The sequence below is a fragment of the Protopterus annectens genome, chromosome 5.part0 (assembly GCF_019279795.1).
Source record: "Protopterus annectens isolate FY-2018-M chromosome 5.part0, PAN1.0, whole genome shotgun sequence".
In the NCBI taxonomy this organism is placed as follows: Eukaryota; Metazoa; Chordata; order Ceratodontiformes; family Protopteridae; genus Protopterus; species Protopterus annectens.
The window spans coordinates 1482504430-1482524691 of record NC_056735.1 but is presented as its reverse complement, the minus strand read 5'-3'; the positions used below and the strand labels follow the sequence as shown (position 1 = coordinate 1482524691).

General features: G+C 42.8%; 1 protein-coding gene across 1 annotated transcript in view; it reads right to left on the bottom strand.

The window, feature by feature from the left end:
* The window catches only part of TMEM135 (transmembrane protein 135), a 2670197-nt gene that overhangs the window by 2356317 nt on the left and 293618 nt on the right, over positions 1–20262 (bottom strand). Inside the window, exon 2 of the mRNA XM_044071311.1 lies at positions 2862–2989. Within this exon, the coding sequence (XP_043927246.1) occupies positions 2862–2989 (128 nt within the window). The remainder of the gene's footprint in view (positions 1–2861; positions 2990–20262) is intronic.

The window sequence follows — 20262 nt, the reverse complement described above, 5'->3', positions numbered from 1 at the left end:
TGTGCCCTGTTCAATCACAGCCTCGCCTCAGGTTTTGTCTCTACCAAATGGTGTACTGCTACAGTCACCCCTCTCTACAAAGGAGGAGTGATTACAGACCCTGGGAACTATCTCCCCATTAGCCTGATGAGTCTGATATGCAAAGCTATGGAACACATCATTATGGACAATAAACAAGGATATAGGGAATCTCCAAACTCTGGATCCTACACAGTTTGGTTTTGTGAAGGGTAGATCATGCCTGCTCAACTTGGTTGACTTCTTTGAGTCAGTCACCAGAGCTGTGGATGAAGGTAAGGTGTTTCCATACAACCTACCTTGATCTGGCCAAGGCCTTTGATACCATTCTCCACTCAGGAATCATAGAAAAACTTACTAAGCTAGGCATCAACCCCTATTATATCACTAGGTGGGTTGCAAACTGGCTCACAGATAGAACCCACAGTGTGAAAGTAGCTTACTTCATGTCAGACTGCCGCCAGTCATGAGTGGAGTCCCACAGGGTTCGGTCCTGGGTCCTCTCCTGTTTGGTATCTACTTCTCTGAAGTCCAGGCCAGCACGAAGGGACTCTGGCTGACAAAGTTCGCAGATGATGGCAAGTTGGGAGCTATTATTAACTCCCCAAGTGATGTTGGGTTTGTATCATGAAATCGAATAGGAAGAATGTCGAACACTCTAATGAGCAAAACTGCCAAAACTCAAGGGTCCGTTACTGAGTTTTAGTAAAGTGAAGAGTGGAATATTTGCTCTTTCCTCACTGTAGTGCGATCTCGGAGTTGGAATATATATTTAGCAGGGGGGGGGGGCACAGCCCCCCACAATAAGGACTTCAAGTTTCGGCATTTTCGTGTATTAGAACGTTCAACATTCTTCCTATTCAATTTTATAATATAGACTCAAGTGATGTTGACATCCTACAGAAAGGTCTCAATGAGACCAACGACTGGTGCCAGAACCATGGCTTTAAGCTCAATGCCAAAAAATGTGTCTTCATCCCCTTTGGGAAAAACCCGGTTCCCTTGAATTACCACACTGATGGTAGTCCACTGAACACAGAAGGCATTATAACAGATCTGGGAACACAGGTTGACAGCAACCTCTCTTTTGACCACCGCGTTGCCATTGTGATCAGAAAGTCCTTCTATGTGGCACATCTCATTACTAAGGGTTTTGCATCCAGGAAGAAATAGGTCATGGTCTCCCTCTATATTCCATCATTAGGCCAATCATCGAGTACAATGCCCCATTTGGCATGTATTTCACTAGACTCCTGCAACAACTGGAGAGGCTGCAAAAGTACCTCACAAAGAAGATCCTAAGCCTTAAACACTTGTCCTATATGGACAGACTCAAAAAACTCCAAACTATTCTGTGTCTCATATTGCCTACCTAGAGGCGATCTCTGCTTGACTTACAAAGCCTTGCCTGACCCAGCTCTGTTAGAAATGCTACATCTAAAGAAATCCAAATCCCTCCACACCACATGCTCCAGAGACCTCAACCTTATTACCACAATCAACAGAACAAGCTGGAGGAACAGGTTCAAAACCCAGAGACTAACCATGCTATGGAACAGACTTCCCATACATGTCAAGCAGAGCACCTCACTGGCCCTCTTCAAGAGGAATCTTGATGAGTGGATGGGAAATAGAAAATTCATCCTGGGGATCACTCCAGTGGCTCTACTCGACAGAGGCACTAGGAATTAAGGTTGGGTGGCACGATGCCAGGGTAATCCTATGGGCTACGCTTGTAAAGCTCCAGGGCCAGTAGCCTAGTACACACCTATGAACCACAGAAATAGCCCTAGTATGTAATTTACTTACCCTGCATACAGGGTGCTGATTATGCTCTGCTATCTAGAAAAAGACAAATCAGTTAAGCACTTTTATAGCATGAGACCCAATCTTAGCAAATGTTAAGCACCCATCCCCCCAGCTTCAGTTATTAAGATCTGGAATCACATTAGGCAGTTAAATCTGCCAGTACTGACCAGCAAATGACAATGAAAAACAAATTTGTTTCTGTCTGCTATTTGTACCAGTAATGTGTCCCTGACTTTGTGTGACATAAGGGTGTGTGTCACGGTCTTTCTGACAGTGCTTGCTAATTGCTTTATGGCTTTAAAAGCTGGCAAAGCACTCGTTTTTTTTGTCTGTATCTAGTAGTAGTTAGAGCAGATAAAGCTCCATGCGCTGCAAAGATTATCCGATAACTCTTTATAATCTGTTCTCGACATGGACGTCAAGAAACTCTCAAGATGAATGTCTTGGCATCATGTCTCAAAATTACAATAAGCAGGTTAGGATCGGTGACCCACTCATAACTCTCTACATTTAAAACCTATACAGTACCTCCCATTACAATTTCATCAAGAAGATTATGCTTTCACGATATAAGGTAATGTAAGCAAGATATGCCAAAATCCACAGCAAAAGATTCAATAACCCACAAAGGTATGAATGTGATTTTATATCTTTTAAGTCACCTGCTTACCATTTATTTTATGCATACGGATACATCTCTGGGTGCTGACAGACATACAGAGATGAAGAGTTCAAAAGATCACATATTTACTCTAAAGTATACTTTACACGTTTGTTCTTCCTTTGCTACAATCCTATTCTTACCAGCTGCAGAGTAATTTGGAACATTTAGATTAAGTCTCACTTTATTAAGATTCATGGTAGAGAAACATCAGAATAAAATAAGGTATCAGAATGATGAAGTCTCTTAACATTCTGAAGCACACAGATTTATTCAACAACAATAGATAAGCATAAATAATCTGTGAGTGAACATATGGGGGTAACAGGCTGTGCAAACAAAGAAAATTGGGAAAAGAAGTCAGATAACTAACCTCAAAATGCAGAAGAATGCAATGTATAAGCCACCATTAGCTGTAAGAAACGATGCAGACTGCAGGATCTCTGGGAATAATTTGTAAACATAGTACTCCAACTTTCGACGTCTAAGAATGGCTGCAATCTGGAACAAAGAATTCAATAATTTATACAAGAAATTGTTAACTCTTGAACTTATCTTATTTTTCCTGGCTACACAACTAACCAAGTAGTACATATATGTTAATGTCTCTGCCATGCATCCTAACCAATACAATATTAATAAAGGAAGAATTAACCCTTAAATCATTTGCAGTTGCTGCACAATAATAAAGACATCAATTTCAGCAGTGAGCAGTGACCATCAGAAACACAGGAACCCTAGGGTCTGCTATTTTTGAAACGTCACTTGGCAACTGTATACAACAGAATCCTGGTTATCTAAATGCAATGGGAGCAATGTATATGCTTGGATTACCAGATAATCAAATATGTAAAACCTGCCACTGGCAACTACATCTGCAGCAATATACCTAGACTAAACTAATAAAATACCAGGAAACCAAGAAAATGTGACATTAAATACTCCACCTTTATTTTGCCATCTATTGTAAGAGCGGTACATTTTCCAAAAGCATCCTTAACAGACTTACAGGTACCAGTGACAGAGTGGCATTACATGGAAGCTAGCTTCCAACCATGTAATTAAACCATACATCATGACTGCCATAGGTGGGCTAAGTATAGCATGGTACAGCGTCAGTGTATTTAATTATAGGATATATAGTCTGTGCAACTAATAGCACGTGCAGACAGTGGCAATGTTACTATATTGTGTAATACAATAAGATGTGTTGTAAAGACTGGACAAAGAAATAGAACCATAAAATGTAGGAAAGGATATACAAATAGGCAGGGTATGCAAATGTAACATACAAAACTACTGCACAGCAATAGAGCAAAACATCTGTTACTGTGTATATCACAGTGACAATCATGGCAAGAATGTAGGCAAAAGAAACACAAAGAGCCATACAATGAACGTCCTGCAAATTACAAACAGGACAAGAGGTAATAGCACTGGACACTGAAACATGTGTTGCTGTACGTAAGCCTGCATTCCTGAACTTCACTAGCACTCAGGAGACAAAATGGGCATCATATTACCATCTCAAACACAGGCAAACCATGGAGATAAGTATATTCTAAAGAGGGGAGAAAATATAAAACAAAACAGCTGCTAATGGCAGAATGGTCACACCTAACAAGGTCCTGTTGCCAAAGATGCAGCAGTAGAAGGCTGTACTCCAAGGACTCATATGAATTCATGTGTTGCCCAAACAGCTACAAGCAGCATGACAGCAACCTGAATGTTATACAACATCAGATCAAGAAAAGGTGACAAAGTACACAGTGGGAAACCATGCAGGGTGTATACATCAATATTCACACATTAATGTATATTAAAAAAACAAACAAGTGCAGAAGAAAAATACTTATACATGTGATCTGTTACAACACATATACACATGGTGTAAATATATTAAAAACAAAACAAACAATAGGATGTGCGTGCTAGTGGTAAGTGATGATGGGTCTCAGACATTTTAGTATTTGAGCAGGGAAATCCAGGACATGTACAAAAAACACCATGAATGTTGTGTTCTCCATCAATGCCAATGGGAGGGAACTCACTGGTGAGGACCAAAACGACTGAATATAAAATGATGGAAGTATTTAGGGTGTTACCTCATTCAAGAAGGAATTATAACCAAAAGCAATGTCCTTCAAGTTAATATATACACAGTCCACTCTGCTGCCAAATAGTTTCATAGATTTATGCTAAGACTAATGACCCCCAGAGTCTTTACAATAACTCATGTATGACCCAATCCAGTTTTGTCCCAGAGTTCCTTGGATGTCTATATGGTGGGGTATGTTATTAAGGACGTAGCTAAAGATTTTTTGTGTGGGGTGATATGTAATTTACTTAGTCACCCTCTGTCCATCAGTGACATAGGGCCAGACCAGGGGGTGAATTTGCAATTTCCCATCCAATGATCAAGATTTCATTTGAACAGCAGATGGGAATGGAGAAAGGAGATTCTGCTGATAGGAATGACTGCCATTAGGAATACAGGTGATAGGCAAGAAGAGGCTGGAATATATTGGAAAAATAGCAAAGGAACCAAGGTACTGGGAGCAAATAATTAGAGAGGGAAAGGTAATAGACTGAGAAGAATTTATTTGGACTGCAGGCTAGAGATTGCCTTCCCTATCAATGATTGATATCAGACTAAAGGCAAAGAGAAAGAAATAGGGAGGTCCTAAGTGAAAGATCAGTACTGACAAGAGTTTTTAGTAGAATCTAAAACAGAAGCTGCTGTTAAAAAAGGGATAATCAGTAGGACATATAAAATACTGCATGATAACTATAAGAATCAATCAGAGGATGTTAGAAAGGATTGGGAAGAGAGACTGGGTAAGCAATTCACTAAGAAGCAATGGTGATAAATGTATGTCACCCAAATATGCAACAAAGTTTAGAGGATTCAGGATCTTTGCATGGAAGTGTTTACACAAGTACTTTTACATACCAAGTAGATTCCAAAGAAGTTTTCCTCAGGTAGATAGCAATTTTTAGAGGTGTGATGGGAAAGACATAGGTAATTGGGAACATATCTTTTGGGGAGTATAATGAGTTAGAAAACTTTAAAAAATCCCTGCAGACTACTCTGGGTGAGCAAATTGGTATAACTAAGAAAATTATTTTTTGAGCTATAATACAGAATCGGAATTGCCTAGACATAGTAAGGCCTTGCTAAGTCTAATTATGGTGGCTGCCAAAAAAGCAATTACTAGAAAATGGAAATCAAAATCTAAACCAACTATATTAGAAGTAGTGAATATAGTAACAGTGATAAAACAACTGGAAATGGGATCTGTGGAAAAAGGTAGGAGCAAATTACATAGATAAAAAATAGGAAATGTGGGAACAATACATGCAGAATAGCATTTTGGAGGAGGAAGGAGGTTTAATGAGCTATGTAATGATTGACTGACAATGACTGGATAGATTATAAGTGACGTGTAATGTCTGCAAATTGAGATCCTTAGAAAAGGGTAGGAGCAAATTACATTGGAAAAAAATGGGAATTGTGGGAACAACACATACAGGGGAGGAATGATGTTTAAAAGAATGCAGGATTTAAATGAGCTATGTAATGTCTGACTGAAAATGGTTGGGTAGATTATAAGTGATGTATAATGTTTGCAACTGGGAGTGTGTCAGTATGGTTTGTGATATAAAATGCTTGCAACTAGGACTGCGTTGGTGTGGTTTGCTTTCATTTATATAAATGTATGATTGCTTATGTCATAAGTGATGGTTTAATAAAGATGTTTATTGTTTAAAAAAGGGGCAGGAGTTGAATAATTTATGTAACGTTATTTAGGTTGTATGATATTATAGCAATATATGTGAAATATAATGTTTGTTAATGTTAATTTGTTCATACAGTTTGATTACTTTTATATAAATGTAAATTTGCCTATGTCACAAGTGATAATTCAGTAAAGGTGTTTAAAAAAAGAAGATTAGTCACCTCTGGGCTGCCAATCTCTAGTGCTTACCTTGTTAAAAAGCCCTGTCCAAGATAAAGTAATCTGAGAATGCATTATTTTTTTCTCATTTTTCCCAGCCAGTGGCATCTTTTGTGAGGCCCCCAAACAGGTAAGAATGATCGGGGGGGGGGCATATCTGCTGCTATTGCAGGTTTCTAATGTCAGTTGTGATGTTAGTTATAGTGGATAGAATGTCCACCAGCAGGGTTTATCCAAGTCAAAAACACTATATCAGTTGTATAACTTTTAATGAAATGATGAAGCTTGCAACTTGACAAAACACTCACTACAAACCAGAGATATCTTTGAATTTTAAAGAAGTGATGCTACTCCTTAGGATTCTTCCTTCTATGAATTACTTATTATTACCCACCTGGATTATCAGATGCACAGTATTACTGTACTAACCTTTATTGGCTTGACACACGTAACAAAATATCATAACAAGATAGCTTGCTGTGGTTGCCCCCCCTCCATCCCCATCCCACAGCAACCACAAGATGCGCTGGTGCCTAAAACTTGCTGTGCATGCTTCCCATGGTCAGCAGCATTTGTACAGCTCTAGTAAGCCACCGTGGTATTACAAGCTCCAAGGGGACAGGGAGGGAGTCCTTTGGGCCCAGCATTCTGGCCTGCTCCCTACCACCAAGTACTCACCTTTCCTGGAAATGAATGAGCTGATTATGCCTTTCAGCCAGGGCACAAACTGGCCAATAGGGCTTTCATCCAGTCTGGAGAGGGCTTGGCTCTTACCTCAGGGAGAACTACTAATGGGGTGATTGGCCAAAGAATACCCAGTGAACAGAGGACAAATAAGCTGCTTACTCTTCATATTTTGTAACAGCCTAGTAGGATTACATCATTTTGGAAAAAAAAATATGTGGATCTACTCTAATACAACAGTGAAACTTGTTTAACTAGTTTCTAAATATTTTCTGATTGAAAACGTGTTAAATACGCTGTTCTACTTAGGTTCCATAGCTATCTGTGTTCTTTCATTTGTAGATGTTAAATACATCTCTGTAACACAAACTGGAATTGTGCTGCATACTCAAAGGTTGACCATTACTCAGCAACACACTTTCCCTGCAAACATAGTCTCCTCATGGTTAAAAGCCAAGTGTTTCAGCTAAGAGGTCAAAGTTCATACACTGATTTGCTTGCACTGCAACTTGCCTTTGTTAACCTATTAGTTCAAGACTCTACAGAAAATAAAGATTACATATTAATAGATATGCAAGTACAAGTATAAATGAGCTGGCAAATCTGATTATAAATAAGCGTTCTTCCAGAAAATACTTACATGTATGTTCTACATTGTAGTAGAAAACAAGCTAAATATATGCCTTCTGCAGTGCTGAATTGCATACAACTACACTAGAAAACTATCCTACAACAGAATCAAGCAGAATTATAGCAGACAGTACACAATACAATTACATACACATAAATAGTAAGATCTAAACTACTTGCAACAAAACTATCAATGATCACTGCTAGAGACATCAAATGAAGCCCAGGCTTCCACCACACATTTTAGCAAATTCAAACGCCAGAGCTAATAACATCCCCATGAATGTACTTCTATGAAAATGATTGGCTGTGTAGGCATCAGCTGTACTTTGCAAGGTTCACCTGTTATGTCTAAAGACTAAACCAAAGAAGGAAATCATGGTTAGCAATACGACTATTACTGAGGCTACCAGAAGCCAATTTTACAGATAATAAAGACCCCAGGGCTCTTGAACCTGAAAGCCAGTGCCATCACAGAAATGCATTTGGTAAACACACCAAGAGCTGTGGTGAGACTCAATGTCAGTGTCCAGAACTGAAAATAATAGTCTCTCATGTATATCATGTAGAAGTAAAGGATGCCACTGGGCTTTTCTTTTTTTGGTAATCCTGATACACAGTTAAGCAGTCCGATGGTCCAAAGAGCACATCCAATCCTCTGAGCAGACAGGTAAAGACATATTTCATCATTACTATATGAAAGGGCTTGTTAGGGATGTACTGATTTAGGCTGTTCAGAGTGAGACCTGGCTGAGCTCCTTGGTCTTCTTGGGAACTAAAAAGAACATTGAGTAAAAAGCCTAGCCATTTTTGGCCTGGCAGAGCCTCCTGGAAAGCTGTTTTTGCAAGCAAGGTCTGTGCCTCTACTCTTGCCCCTTTCTTTCAATGAGGTAAAGTTCCTGGGAGATTATGTCATGTATGTTGTTATGAAAGAAATATGATAACCTCTGTATATTAAGTCTCTTACCAACAGTTATAGGTGATGGACCGACAGTCAGATGGAGGGACAAATGCACCAAAATGCTTCTACAAAGCAGCACCTAGGGAAGTTCTCAGATGTAGACTGATGCCTATCTAAAGGGGGAATGTGATAACCCCCTTCCCTCTTATTATGTCGCTCTCTAGTTGGATGAGCATTCTAGAATCCACTATGTTCTGCCCGGCCCTTGTCAGGACCTTAAACAAAACTGTTGGGATTACCTGTAAACCAAAGTTCATGCATGGAAGGGGCTCCAATTAACTAAAAAAAATAATTTAGAATAAAACACTAAACAGCCTAAAGGGCTCTAAAAGCTACCTGATAATCAACTATATCCAGAAATACAAGTACATTTTCAATAGAAATTGTCAACAAAAGCAATGAAAGAGGCAGAGTACATAGCTGTACAAGTAAATATGCCTGTTTGTGAAGATAACAAACAAGATCTGAGGTAGTTAGTGGGACAGATCCACTATGGGAGGGAAACTTCTTAAGGGGTTGGAGGGCAGAGGTTGCTGGGATGGATTCAACAAGCAGCTCCAAAGACCCATATGCTGGATCAGAAAGACTGAAGGAATAGGATCCAAAGTTTATGCAGGCTCTGCAAACCCATGAAATTAGACGCTGGGGTGTCTGAGATTTCACACCAATCTTGGACAGTGTACTTCTCTTACTCTTGCATTTGTTTTTTCAGTTCAACCTTTACCTTTCGTCCAAAAAAATAATGTTCTGTTAAATGGAGCATTCACAGAATTGGACTTGACATTTTCAGTAACATCAGTTAAAGGTGGAGTATGACAACACTCATTTCCCATGCCTAACCACTACATGTGACCCTTTTTTAAGAGGATTAACAGTGCTGGCCTGTGGTTCAGAGCCCTTTTTTTTTTTACAACAGCCAAAACAATGATGGACTCTGCAAGGGATTTCTATGACCAATTGTGGTAGTCCTTGGAAAGGTAATGGACTCTACTTGGTCTATTTTAGGATGGGAGAAAACAAGAAAGGGTTCTGACAAGCAAGATTTGTGGCATGCAGAAACATGTCATCAGCTGAGGGAACCACTCAAGAAGATGACCAGGGGAACCTGAAGGCTTCAGACAGTATATGCTCAGACTCAGAAGGTATGTTGGAGCCATTTATCCTTCACCAGTATAAGCCCCTAATATCCACAAATTTGGGGTCACTGGGTACAAGAGTAGGAGAGTCGGCCTGATGGTCTTCATCAAAGTCTAGACTGAGAATTTGAATTCAGGTGCTTCATCTTGCATTCAGCTTTGCCTCAGGTCTCAGAGGTGAGCAAACAAGGAGGAGACATGTTAGATGTAGTGAAATGTACACTCTATTAGGTATCATGGATACTGAATTGTTTACACAGAAAGTGCAGTTGCGCACACTTACCATAAATGTAGATGTTCAAGTGTATTCACTGTTGCAGTCATCACACTTGGGTTATCCCTGCCTGGGTAGCCCTCAGCCGGCCCGAATACCAGAGACTTAGTATTTCTGCGTTGGTTGCTGTCGCTTGAGGACTGACGCCAGGTCCTCAGTAGTATAAAGTAAGGCAGCCGATGCCATTACATCAGTTTTTCTTGCCCTAACCTGTCAGGAGCCCCCAAAGTAGGAGGCCAGGTTCTGGTAGAAGAACCCCACCAGTGGAAAATAAATACCAATATGTCTCTTGTAAGGAAAGCAGAAAAAGAAAAAAGGGGGGTGGAGGGAGGGAAACTAGGACTGCAACAGTGAATACACTCGAACATCTACATTTATGGTAAATGTACACAACTGTATTATGTTCTTTGTGTTTCACTGTTGCAGTCAACACATTTGGGTAGATTCCCAAAGCTAAGGAAATGGGTGGAGGCAGTCAAAGAAGCTATGGGCTGGCTAGGATGCCCTGCAAGAATGCAGAGGCAAACCCTGCCCTGGATTTGGAAAAAAGAAGCAGGTGGTAATGCTTGGTAAAAGTGTGAACAGATGTCCAGGTGGCAGCCTCCAGGATGTCCCTTGTGGGGACTCTTCTGAGGAAAGCTGCAGAGGTGGAGGCTGCTCTGGTGGAGTTTGTCCAGAGCCCCTTGGGAGGAGGCTTACCATGCTATTTGTAGCAGAAATAGATGCAGTGTTCTGTCCATTTGGAAATGGTTTGCTTGGAGATGGCTTTGCCTTCTGCTCCTGTAGCAAAGCTAACCAGCAATTACTCAGACTTTCTGAAGGATTTAGTCCTGTCCAGATAGTATCTGAGCTGTCTGTGCACATCTAGAGAGTGAAGAATCCTTTCCCTCTTCTTCTGGGGATTAGGAAAGAAGGTGGGCAAATTAATGGATTGGTTGAGAGCCACACTGGACACCACCTTGGGCATGAAGGATGGGTTAGTTCTCAGTGATACGCGGTCTGCATGGAAGATAACGAAGGGTTCCACAGCCATGAATGCTTGCAGCACAGAGACTCTTCTGGCTGAAGTGATGGCCAGAAGGAATGCTGTCTTCCAGGAGAGAAAATTCAGCTCTGCAAAAGAAGCTGGTTCGAAAAGAGGCAGGGTGAGTTTTTCCAAGACAAAGTTAAGGTCTCAGGCTGGTGCCCTTCTGGGGGGCCTCAAGTTGCTACCCCCCCCCCGAGGAACTGTTTGATCAGAGGTTGTGAGAAGGGGGGCTGCTCAGTGGGAAAATGAGCAGAAATAGCAGAGGCATGAATTTTTATAGAGGAGAAAGCCAGGCCACTGTGTAGTAGGTCAGCTAAGTAATCCAGGATGAGAGGGATGGAGCGCTGTGCAGTATTGGCCCCCCTTAGCCTGGATCCAGGTGTAGAACATTTTCCTTTTATCTGCATAAGACTTTCTGGTGCTAGGGCATCTGGCCTCACAGATAACATCCAGAACCTGTTCACTGAGGATGGCAGATTGGTTTGGGGTTAGGGAATAAGCCAAGCTGCCAAATTGAGTACCTGCAATTGGGGCTGCATGAATTCCCCTTCCCTCTGGGTTAGGAGGTTTGGAATTTGAGGAAGATGCCATGGAGGCAGCGGGGACAGGCTGCTCAGCAAAGGGTACCAGTGCTGTCAGGGCCAGTCTGGAGCTATAAGAATGGTCCTTGGTTTTTCATCCCTTATTTTGAGCAGTACCCTGAGGATGAAAGGTAGGGGAGGAAAGGCATAGACCAAGAGGTTGACCCAGGGGAAGGACAGGGCATCCACTTTCCAAGCCATGCAGTGATTCTCCCTGGTGCAGAATTTGCTGAGTTGATGGTTGGTGTGGGAGGCAAAGAGGTCGACCTCTGGGGTTCCCCATTTCTGATTTATTAGGGTGAAGGTACTTCTGTTGAGCTGCCACTCGGCTTCTGCTTAATTGGCCTGCCAGGGAGTTGAGAGAGCCTGGTAGATATTGTGCTAAAAGGTGTAGTTGCATGGAAGAGGCTGTGAGCCAAAGGGTCATGGCTAGCCTGCACAGAGGGTAGGAGTGAGTCCCTCCCTGCTTGTTGATGTACCACATCACAGCGGCATTGTCTGTGATTGATCAGGAGAACCTCTGGAGAGAGTAGTGGTTTGAAAGCTATCAAGGCGTGCTGCACAGCCATCATCTCTTTTTGATTGATGTGCAGGGGGATTTGCTGTGGGCTCCATTGGCCCTGTATGCACCTGCCATCCGAGCGTAGTCTGATGCGTCTGTGGTGAGGGTCTGGGTGGTAGGGGTGGTAGAGATAAGGGCAGTCCCTTGTTGTGGAAACATGCTGTTGCCCACCAAATAAATTCCTGTTTGAGGCAAGGAATTAAAGGTAGAAGAGTTTCCAAGTCTTGAGAGTGTTGACACCAAAGGCTCTTTAGGTATCACTAAAGTTCCCTCATATGTAGTCTGGCATATGGAATGGGTAGTATGCAACATGCCATGAACCCCAGAGCTTACAGGATTTTCCTTGCAAAAAGCTGGGGCCTGGTGGCCAGTTGAGAGAAGTAAGCTGTCAGGAAAATGTGTTTCTCTGGTGTAAGGTATGCCATCTGGGATGCTGTGTCCAGACATGCTCCCAGGAAGATTATCCTTTGGGTAGGCACTTGTTTTGATTTCTTTTCGTTGATTGTGTACCCTAGGGAGGGTCTTTACAAAGGCCAGGTGCTTAAGCAGCTTTTCCTGGCTGTCCACCTGAATAAGGCATTAGTCTAAGTAGGGGTAAATTTAAATATTTCCTTGTCTGCAAAAGACAATGGCCAGATCCAGACACTTTGTGAAAACTCTTGGAGCAGTAGATAAGCCAAAGGAAAGTGCAGATAACTGAAAGCGTTGAGATCCTGCTCTGAAGTGGAGATATTTCCTGCATGCTTCCCTGATAGGAATGTGGAGGTAGGCCTCTTTTAGATGTAAGGTGGCTAGCCAAGTGTCCTTGGAGAGCATGGGTAGCAGCTGCTGGAGGGTGAGCATTTTGAATTTTGGGATCACCAGGAAGGTGTTTAGAATGGATAGAATGAGGATGGGGCACCAGGTGCCCTCTTTTCTGGGTACTAGAAAAGGTCTGGAGTAGAAGCCTTGGCCTATCTGTTTTGCAGGAACTTGCTCTACTGCCCTCAAAGAGAGGAGGGAATGGATTTGCTTTTGAGCCTCTGCCCACTGATTTGGTGGTAGGTCTGGGAACCCTTTTGGGGTTGGAAGAGTATGGAAGGAGAATTTTCAACCCTGAGACACAATCTTCAGAACCCATTGGTCCTTGGCAATGGTGGCCCAGGTGGTTGAGTGAAAGGAGAGTTTTCCTCCTAAGGGTAAGTGAAGGTGGGAAGATGGGAGGTCAGAAGGAGGTAAGTCATTGTGAGTTCTTACCATAAGGGGGTGGCTTAGAACTCCATGGTTTTGAAGTGGAGGTAGTCCACTGTTTAGATCTCTGGATTCCCTGGGGCTGTTGTATGGGGGGTTTGTTTCCATGGGGCCTAGGCTGGGCTTGTCTACTCAGAGCAGGAAAGGACCAGTGCTTGGAGGGGCAAGGTTTGCTGAACCTAGGGGGCTGGACTTGTAAGAATACTTTAACTGTTTGCATAGATTTTGCTTTTTCTTCCATTTTTTTAAGGCCTCTTCTGTCTTAGTGCCAAATAAGCTATTCTTGTACAAGGGAGCATCCAACAATTTAGATTTGACATGGTCTGGCAGGAGCTGTTCCTTAAGCCATCCGTTCTTCTAATGACAGATCCAGTGACTGCTGTCCTGCAAGAAGCTTCTGGGGTGTCAAAGCCACAGTCCAAAGTGTGTTTAGTTACTTGACTTACAGAATGCAGTAAGTCTTGTAAATCTTTAGATTCTGTCCAAGCAGGAACGGAAGACATTTTTTTGTTTAAGGAGTTCCAAGGTATGTTGCGGATTTAAACATATGGAACTGACAATTTAGTGCCCTGATAGCAAGATTAGCTGAAGTGTATACTTTTTTACCCCATCTGTCCAATGCTCTGGAATCCCGGTCTGAGGGGGTGGGATTCTTAGCAGAGGTTGCTTTAATCCCTTTTGGCCCTTGAGAAATGATCTCAGGGTCAGTTGTTGGATTTTTAAAAAGATAATTGTGTGAGTCAGAGACTCTGTAGTACCCATCTGGTTTTCTGGGGCAGGAGGTAGGGTGTCAAGAGTCAAGCTGGATTCAAGGAAAACATCATCCACCACATCCAGGACTGGGGGGATGGCCAAGGGTCTGTGTTGTGGTACATCCAGGAATTCCCCGAGTCTCTTTTTAGACTGAGGGTTGTCCTGACTCTCCCATTGGAAATGCTCCCTTAAGGTATGCAGGGTTTCCCCAAAGGAAAAATCCTCTGGGGGAGAGGTTGAAGGAATGGCTTCCTCTGCATCAGAATCCTCATAAGTGGAGAGGCGTTGCATGTCTTCATAGTCAGATGCATCAGATTCATCTGACTCTTGTTCAGACAAAACTACTGGGGACAGATCTCTTTTCATTTTTGAGGGGGTGGCTTGGCTTCCCCTGATTAGCATGATAAGGTCTTCCACCATTTTAAGCATTTGAGATTGAGGTAAGGAAGCAGGCGCCTGAGAGTGGGTAGTCAGTTTCTTGGGCCTGGTTTGAACCCTGGGCCTAAGGAACCCGGTTTTCGAAAGAGCAGTAGTCATGAAAGAAGACTTTGGTTTGTGTCGAGATTCGGTAGTGTGAAGGTCTTCCTCGGAAACCGGTGCCTGCTCAGTGGCTCAGGACCCATCCAAGGTAGAGACGACCGCAAGATCCTTAGACAAAGAAGAGTTTTGCAGCATACCGGACTCTGAAAGGATCTCTGTAGTGGCCTGCAAATCAATTGAACCTGGCAACAGGGGCTGCGAAAGCACCTCACTGAGTACCGGAGAACTGCAGACTAGCTTAACGGAAGCATCATCAGTAGGTTTGGACCTGTGCAGTCTGTCTCTGTCTTTATCTTTATGTTTTTTCAGAAGATCTGCTGTTGAATGGCTTACTGAAGCCATATCGGAATTCGAGGACTGTAAACAAACATATCTGGCTGCAATAAGGGCCCGACGACAGATAGTTCTGGCACTGAACAAAGCACAGAAGCGACAATGGGGGACGTTGTGGTCTGGGCACAGACAAGTGATGCAGTAAGAGTGGAAGTCTCGGTGTGGTATTTGCTTTCCAGAGGCGAGACAATTATTAACATTTTCTGACATTGGCTATTGCAGGAAAAAAGGATCCCTAATGGGGTACTTAGCTTTAAAAGACTTCAACTTCAATTAGGAAATGAAAACTCAGGTAGCGGCTCTTGCGAACTGCTTCTGCTTCGGGTTCCATGGCAAGAAAGACTGGTGTAATGGCGTCAGCTGCCTTACTTTATACTACTGACATCAGTCCTCAAGCGACAGCAACCGACGCAGAAATACTAAGTCTCTGGTATTCGGGCCAGCCAAGACTACCCTGGCAGAGATAACCCAAATGTGATGACTACAACAGTGAAACATGAAGAACATCTATTATAGGATGTACAAGACAACTGTGCCATGTGGCCATTTATGCATTGCCGGTATCCACCTTCAGATATTACCTCTTTTTTCAAGGAGCAATAGGGCAGACATACTGGGAGTGAATTTATGAATATCCAGCCAGTTGTCTAATTTCGTCTTAAAGGAAAACAGTGTGCCACACTGCTTGTGTTTGTGAGGAAGTTTATTCCAGAGAGAAGGGGTAGTCATTACATGACAAATCAATCTCTCCACTGTGATTTATTTACTGATGCAGGCTTAGATCACTAGTTCAAGTATTCACTTGACTTTATTTATTTGACATTTGTTGACCGGGTTAGTCTGACTGGGCAGCAGCCTTTTTCAGCCGAGGCCCAAGGAGAAAAGCTCCAAAAAGTACAAGTAACAAAAGTAATCACATTATAGAGTTATAATTAAAATTACAATAATCACAATATGTACGAGATGGATGTTGAAACAACATGCTAGAAATTGGTCAGTAAACTGAACATATAATATAGTATGAAGTTTCATACAATAGTAAGAAGAATGCGGAAAATATAGATAAGTTTGTAAAACAGAAAGTAACACATATATTAACAGAATATAAGCCCAGGGCAAGGGACAATTTCCAAGACTACAGCTGTGGAAGTTGTTGGAATTACTGACTATTAGCAGACTTTATTAGATGCAGAGGCAGACAGTATGATTTGTACAGAAATAAAGAGGCCTTGGACTCATGGGTCCCTAAAGGCCAAGAAGGCGAGGCATAGCTTGCCCATAAGGAATCTATACCACACCGAATACAGAGACAAGACCTCCAGCCACTCTTGGTAGCTCAGGTCCCCATAGGCCCATGATCTTGTTGGTCAAAAACTTTGGGAGTATCTCAAATTGCTTGATATCCTTAGTAAGATACACCCCAAAGGGATGTTGTATTTGATGATGAGTCGGGTCAGTGCAGAATACAGAGGGGTACAGATTCCTTTGGATTCTAAGGAAATACCCTTTGTGATCAGTTGTGCCACACAGACAGAGTTCCTGTCCACTATTGTAACATGATGATCAAAGAAGTGGAAGTTATCTACCAATTCTCCACAGTCTCTCAGGACACCTTCATTTTGCAGTGGGGTGTTTTCTAAATTGGAGGCTATGTAGAGGGTTTGTTTACCAAATGCAACGCTAGTATATTAGGTTCATAGGTAGGTGCTAGGCTATCTGCCCGAGGCATTTATAAGCCTAGCCGGAATGTGTTGGCTTTCACCGCCCCCTTAGATTAGTTCCCTGTGCCTCTGTCCAGCAGAGCCATTGAAGTGATCCCTGGGGTAAACTTTCCGTTTCCCATCTACTCGTCAAGGTTTCTCTTGAAGACGGTTAGTGAGGAGCTCTGCCTAATGTAGATTGGAATCTTGTTCCAGAGTATGGGAAGTCTCTGGGACAGGAATCTATCCCACCAGCACATTCTATTTATTGTTGTGGTGAGGTTTAGATCCGTGGAGCGTGTGGCTTGAGGGGATATGGTTTTCTTTAGGTGGAGCATGTCCATCAATTCTGGGTTGGACATGGCCTTGTATGTCAGGCAGTGATCACCTCTGAGTAGGCAGTATGCAACCGAGTACAGCTGGAGTTTCTTCAGTCGAGCTGCATAGGGCATCTGTTTGAGGCCAGTGATCCTCTTGGTGATGTACTTCTGTGGTCTTTCCAGTTGTTGCAGGTGTCTTGTAAGGTACATCCCAAATGGGGCATTGTACTCTATGATGGGTCTGATGAGTGATGCGTAGAGGGGCCCAATGACCTCTTTCGATCTGGATGCAAACCCTTTTGTGATTAAGTGGGTCTCATAGAAGGATTTTCTAACCACTTTGGCAATGTGATTATCAAAGGAGAGGTTACTATCTACTTGGGTCCCCAGATCCCTTATTACGTCTTCCGAATTTAGGGGGCTACCACCTATGTGGTAGTTTGTGGGTACTTTGTTTTTTCCAAAGGGGATGACTATGCACTTTTTGGCATTTAGCTAGAGGCCATGATTTTGACACCAGGTATCTGTCTCAGTGAGACCCTTTTGGAGGATGTCTGTGTTAGCTGGAGAGTCAATTATAATCTCTGGTTTGCAGTCGTCTGTGAACTTGGTCAGCCATAGTCCTCCTGTGCTTGCCTGTACCTCTGAGAAGTATATGCCGAACAGGAGGGGTCCTAGGACTGAGCTCTGGGGAATGCCACTTGTAACCGGTTTAGAGTCAAACCTAGCTCCCGCAACTCTTACCATGTGGGTTCTGTCCGTGAGCCAGTTGGCAATCCATCTCGTGATGTAGGGGTTTACGTTCAGGCTGGTGAGCTTGTCTAAAATACCTGAGTGAGGAATGGTGCTGAAGGCCTTTGCGAGGTCTAGGTAGGCTGTGTGGACCACCTTTTCCTAGTCTACAGCCTTGGTAACTGTCTCAAAGATGTCCACCAGGTTTAGGAGGCATGATCTGCCCTTAACAAAGCCGAACGGGGTAAGGTCCAGAGTTTGGAGGTTCCCAATGTCCCTGTTAATGAGATCCATGATGATATGCTCCATAGCTTTGCAGACCAAGCTAGTCAGGCTTACAGGGCGATAGTTCCCAGGGTCCGTTGTGGCTCCACCTTTGTGGAGCAGAATAACCGTTGCTGTGTGCCACTCTGTGGGCACATAGCTTGTGGAGAGGTTGAGTTTAAACAGTGTGAGGGATTAGTTCATCTTTGAGCTTGTGTAGGACACAGCCTGGGACACCGTCTGGTCCCATTAATGCTGTGGTTTTGGCTTTGGAGAGGGCTGTTTTAACCTGAGTGTCTGATTTCAGGGGCACTACATTCTTCTGGTATAGTTATGGGCACATTTGGGGGTGAAGTTTGCAATGAACCTGCCTGCCAGGATGCTAGCTATATCAGTCATTTCAGTGTATTTTGTGCCATTCTGCACTAACTGCAAGCAGATCTGAGAATTTCCACTTAGATTCTTGACATAGCTAAAGAATGCCTTGTGGTTATCTTTGGAGTCCATGGCAATTTTTCTTTCGAAGCTAGCCTTGGATGATTTTATGAGGCAACGTAGTTTCTTGCTGATACTGATCAGGGATGTCTTCCCTTCTTGGGATTTTACACTTTTCTGTACTAGCTTCCTCATTCTATTGTATAGCTTGTTTACGGCAGGGGTCCACTAGATTGGTTTCCTGTTCTTGGAGGAGTGAGTCTTGGTTTTGTTTGGGACAGCATGATCCAGGCATTCTTGTAGGTGCCCGTAGAGTGCATTAGTAAAGGATTTTGCAGCTTGGACAGCATTATCCTTTAGCATGGGGGCTTTGAAACTTCCCCCCTCGGTCTTAAATAACGTGAAATTTGCTTTTGAAAAGTTTTTCATAGTGGTTTCTTTGACCGGGGGTGGTGGTGGAATGTGGATATCCAGAGTGCTTAGTTTATGGTCAGATCTAACCAGTGAGGGGTTGACCTCCAGTATGGAACACCGGTCGGCCATGCTGGTGATGACCAGGTCCAATATGTTGTCACCTCTGGTGGGGGTGCTGACCAGTTGATCCAGGGTGTTTGAGTTTATAAATTCTAGGAAATGTTGGGCAAGGGAGTTTGTACTTGAGTAGTTCGCCCAGTTAATGTTTGGGTAATTGAAATCACCCAATATCAGGGTGTTTGGTAGGACCTTTATGTTTCCCAGTGTTTCCAAGAATGTGGAGTGGGGGTCCTGGGACATGGTGGGTGATCTGTAGCAAGCTATAATTTGAATAGCAGTTTTGCCCATTGTTAGTTGCACGTGGATGATCTCTGAAGCATCGTGCTATGCCACTAACCTGGAGGTGTGGGTATCCTTGATGAATATGGACATGCCTCCACCTTTTGTAGTTCGGTCTGGGTTTTGTGGCCGAAATGTATGGTATGACTTGTAACCTGGTAGTGCTCGGGTGCTCTCTGGTGCCTTAAACCAGGTTTCAGTTACTGCACATATATCGATTTTCTCCATACTGAGGAGAGCCTCGATTGCGTGCATTTTGTGGTTTAAACTACTGGCACTGAGTAGCATTACCCTCAGTTTTTTGTTACTTGTGCTATTTACGGTGGTGGGTTTGTCTTTTGAGCCTTGCCTAAAAAAGGCACTATGGGGGTGGCAAGAGCCTTGGCCAATATTCGAAAGCCTAAGGGTGACAGGTGCAAGCCATCTCTAGTGAATCAGCATGGCTTGTCGAGCATGTCATCCCAGGCTGACAGACACTGGATCCCCTTTGAATGACACCAGAAGCTTAGCCAATTGTTGAAATTGATAATTTTTTTCTGTATACCGTGGTATCATTCTTGGTGAGGGTAGGATGCTACTCGGGGTCAGGGTCATACTGGCCTGGGCTACTGAACTAGTCCATTACTTTAAAGTCTGAGGTTAATAAAGGATTAGAAATGACACAAGACACCAAGGCTCAAACTTAATTTATTAAACAAAAACTTACTAAATAAACAGTAAAACTAATACTAAATAAACAGAAAAACTAATAGATCATGTACTTACAAGCATATGCATAAACAAAATCATCTTTGCCATGGATAGGGAGACTTCAATCCTATCCAGTGCAGCTATCTGTTC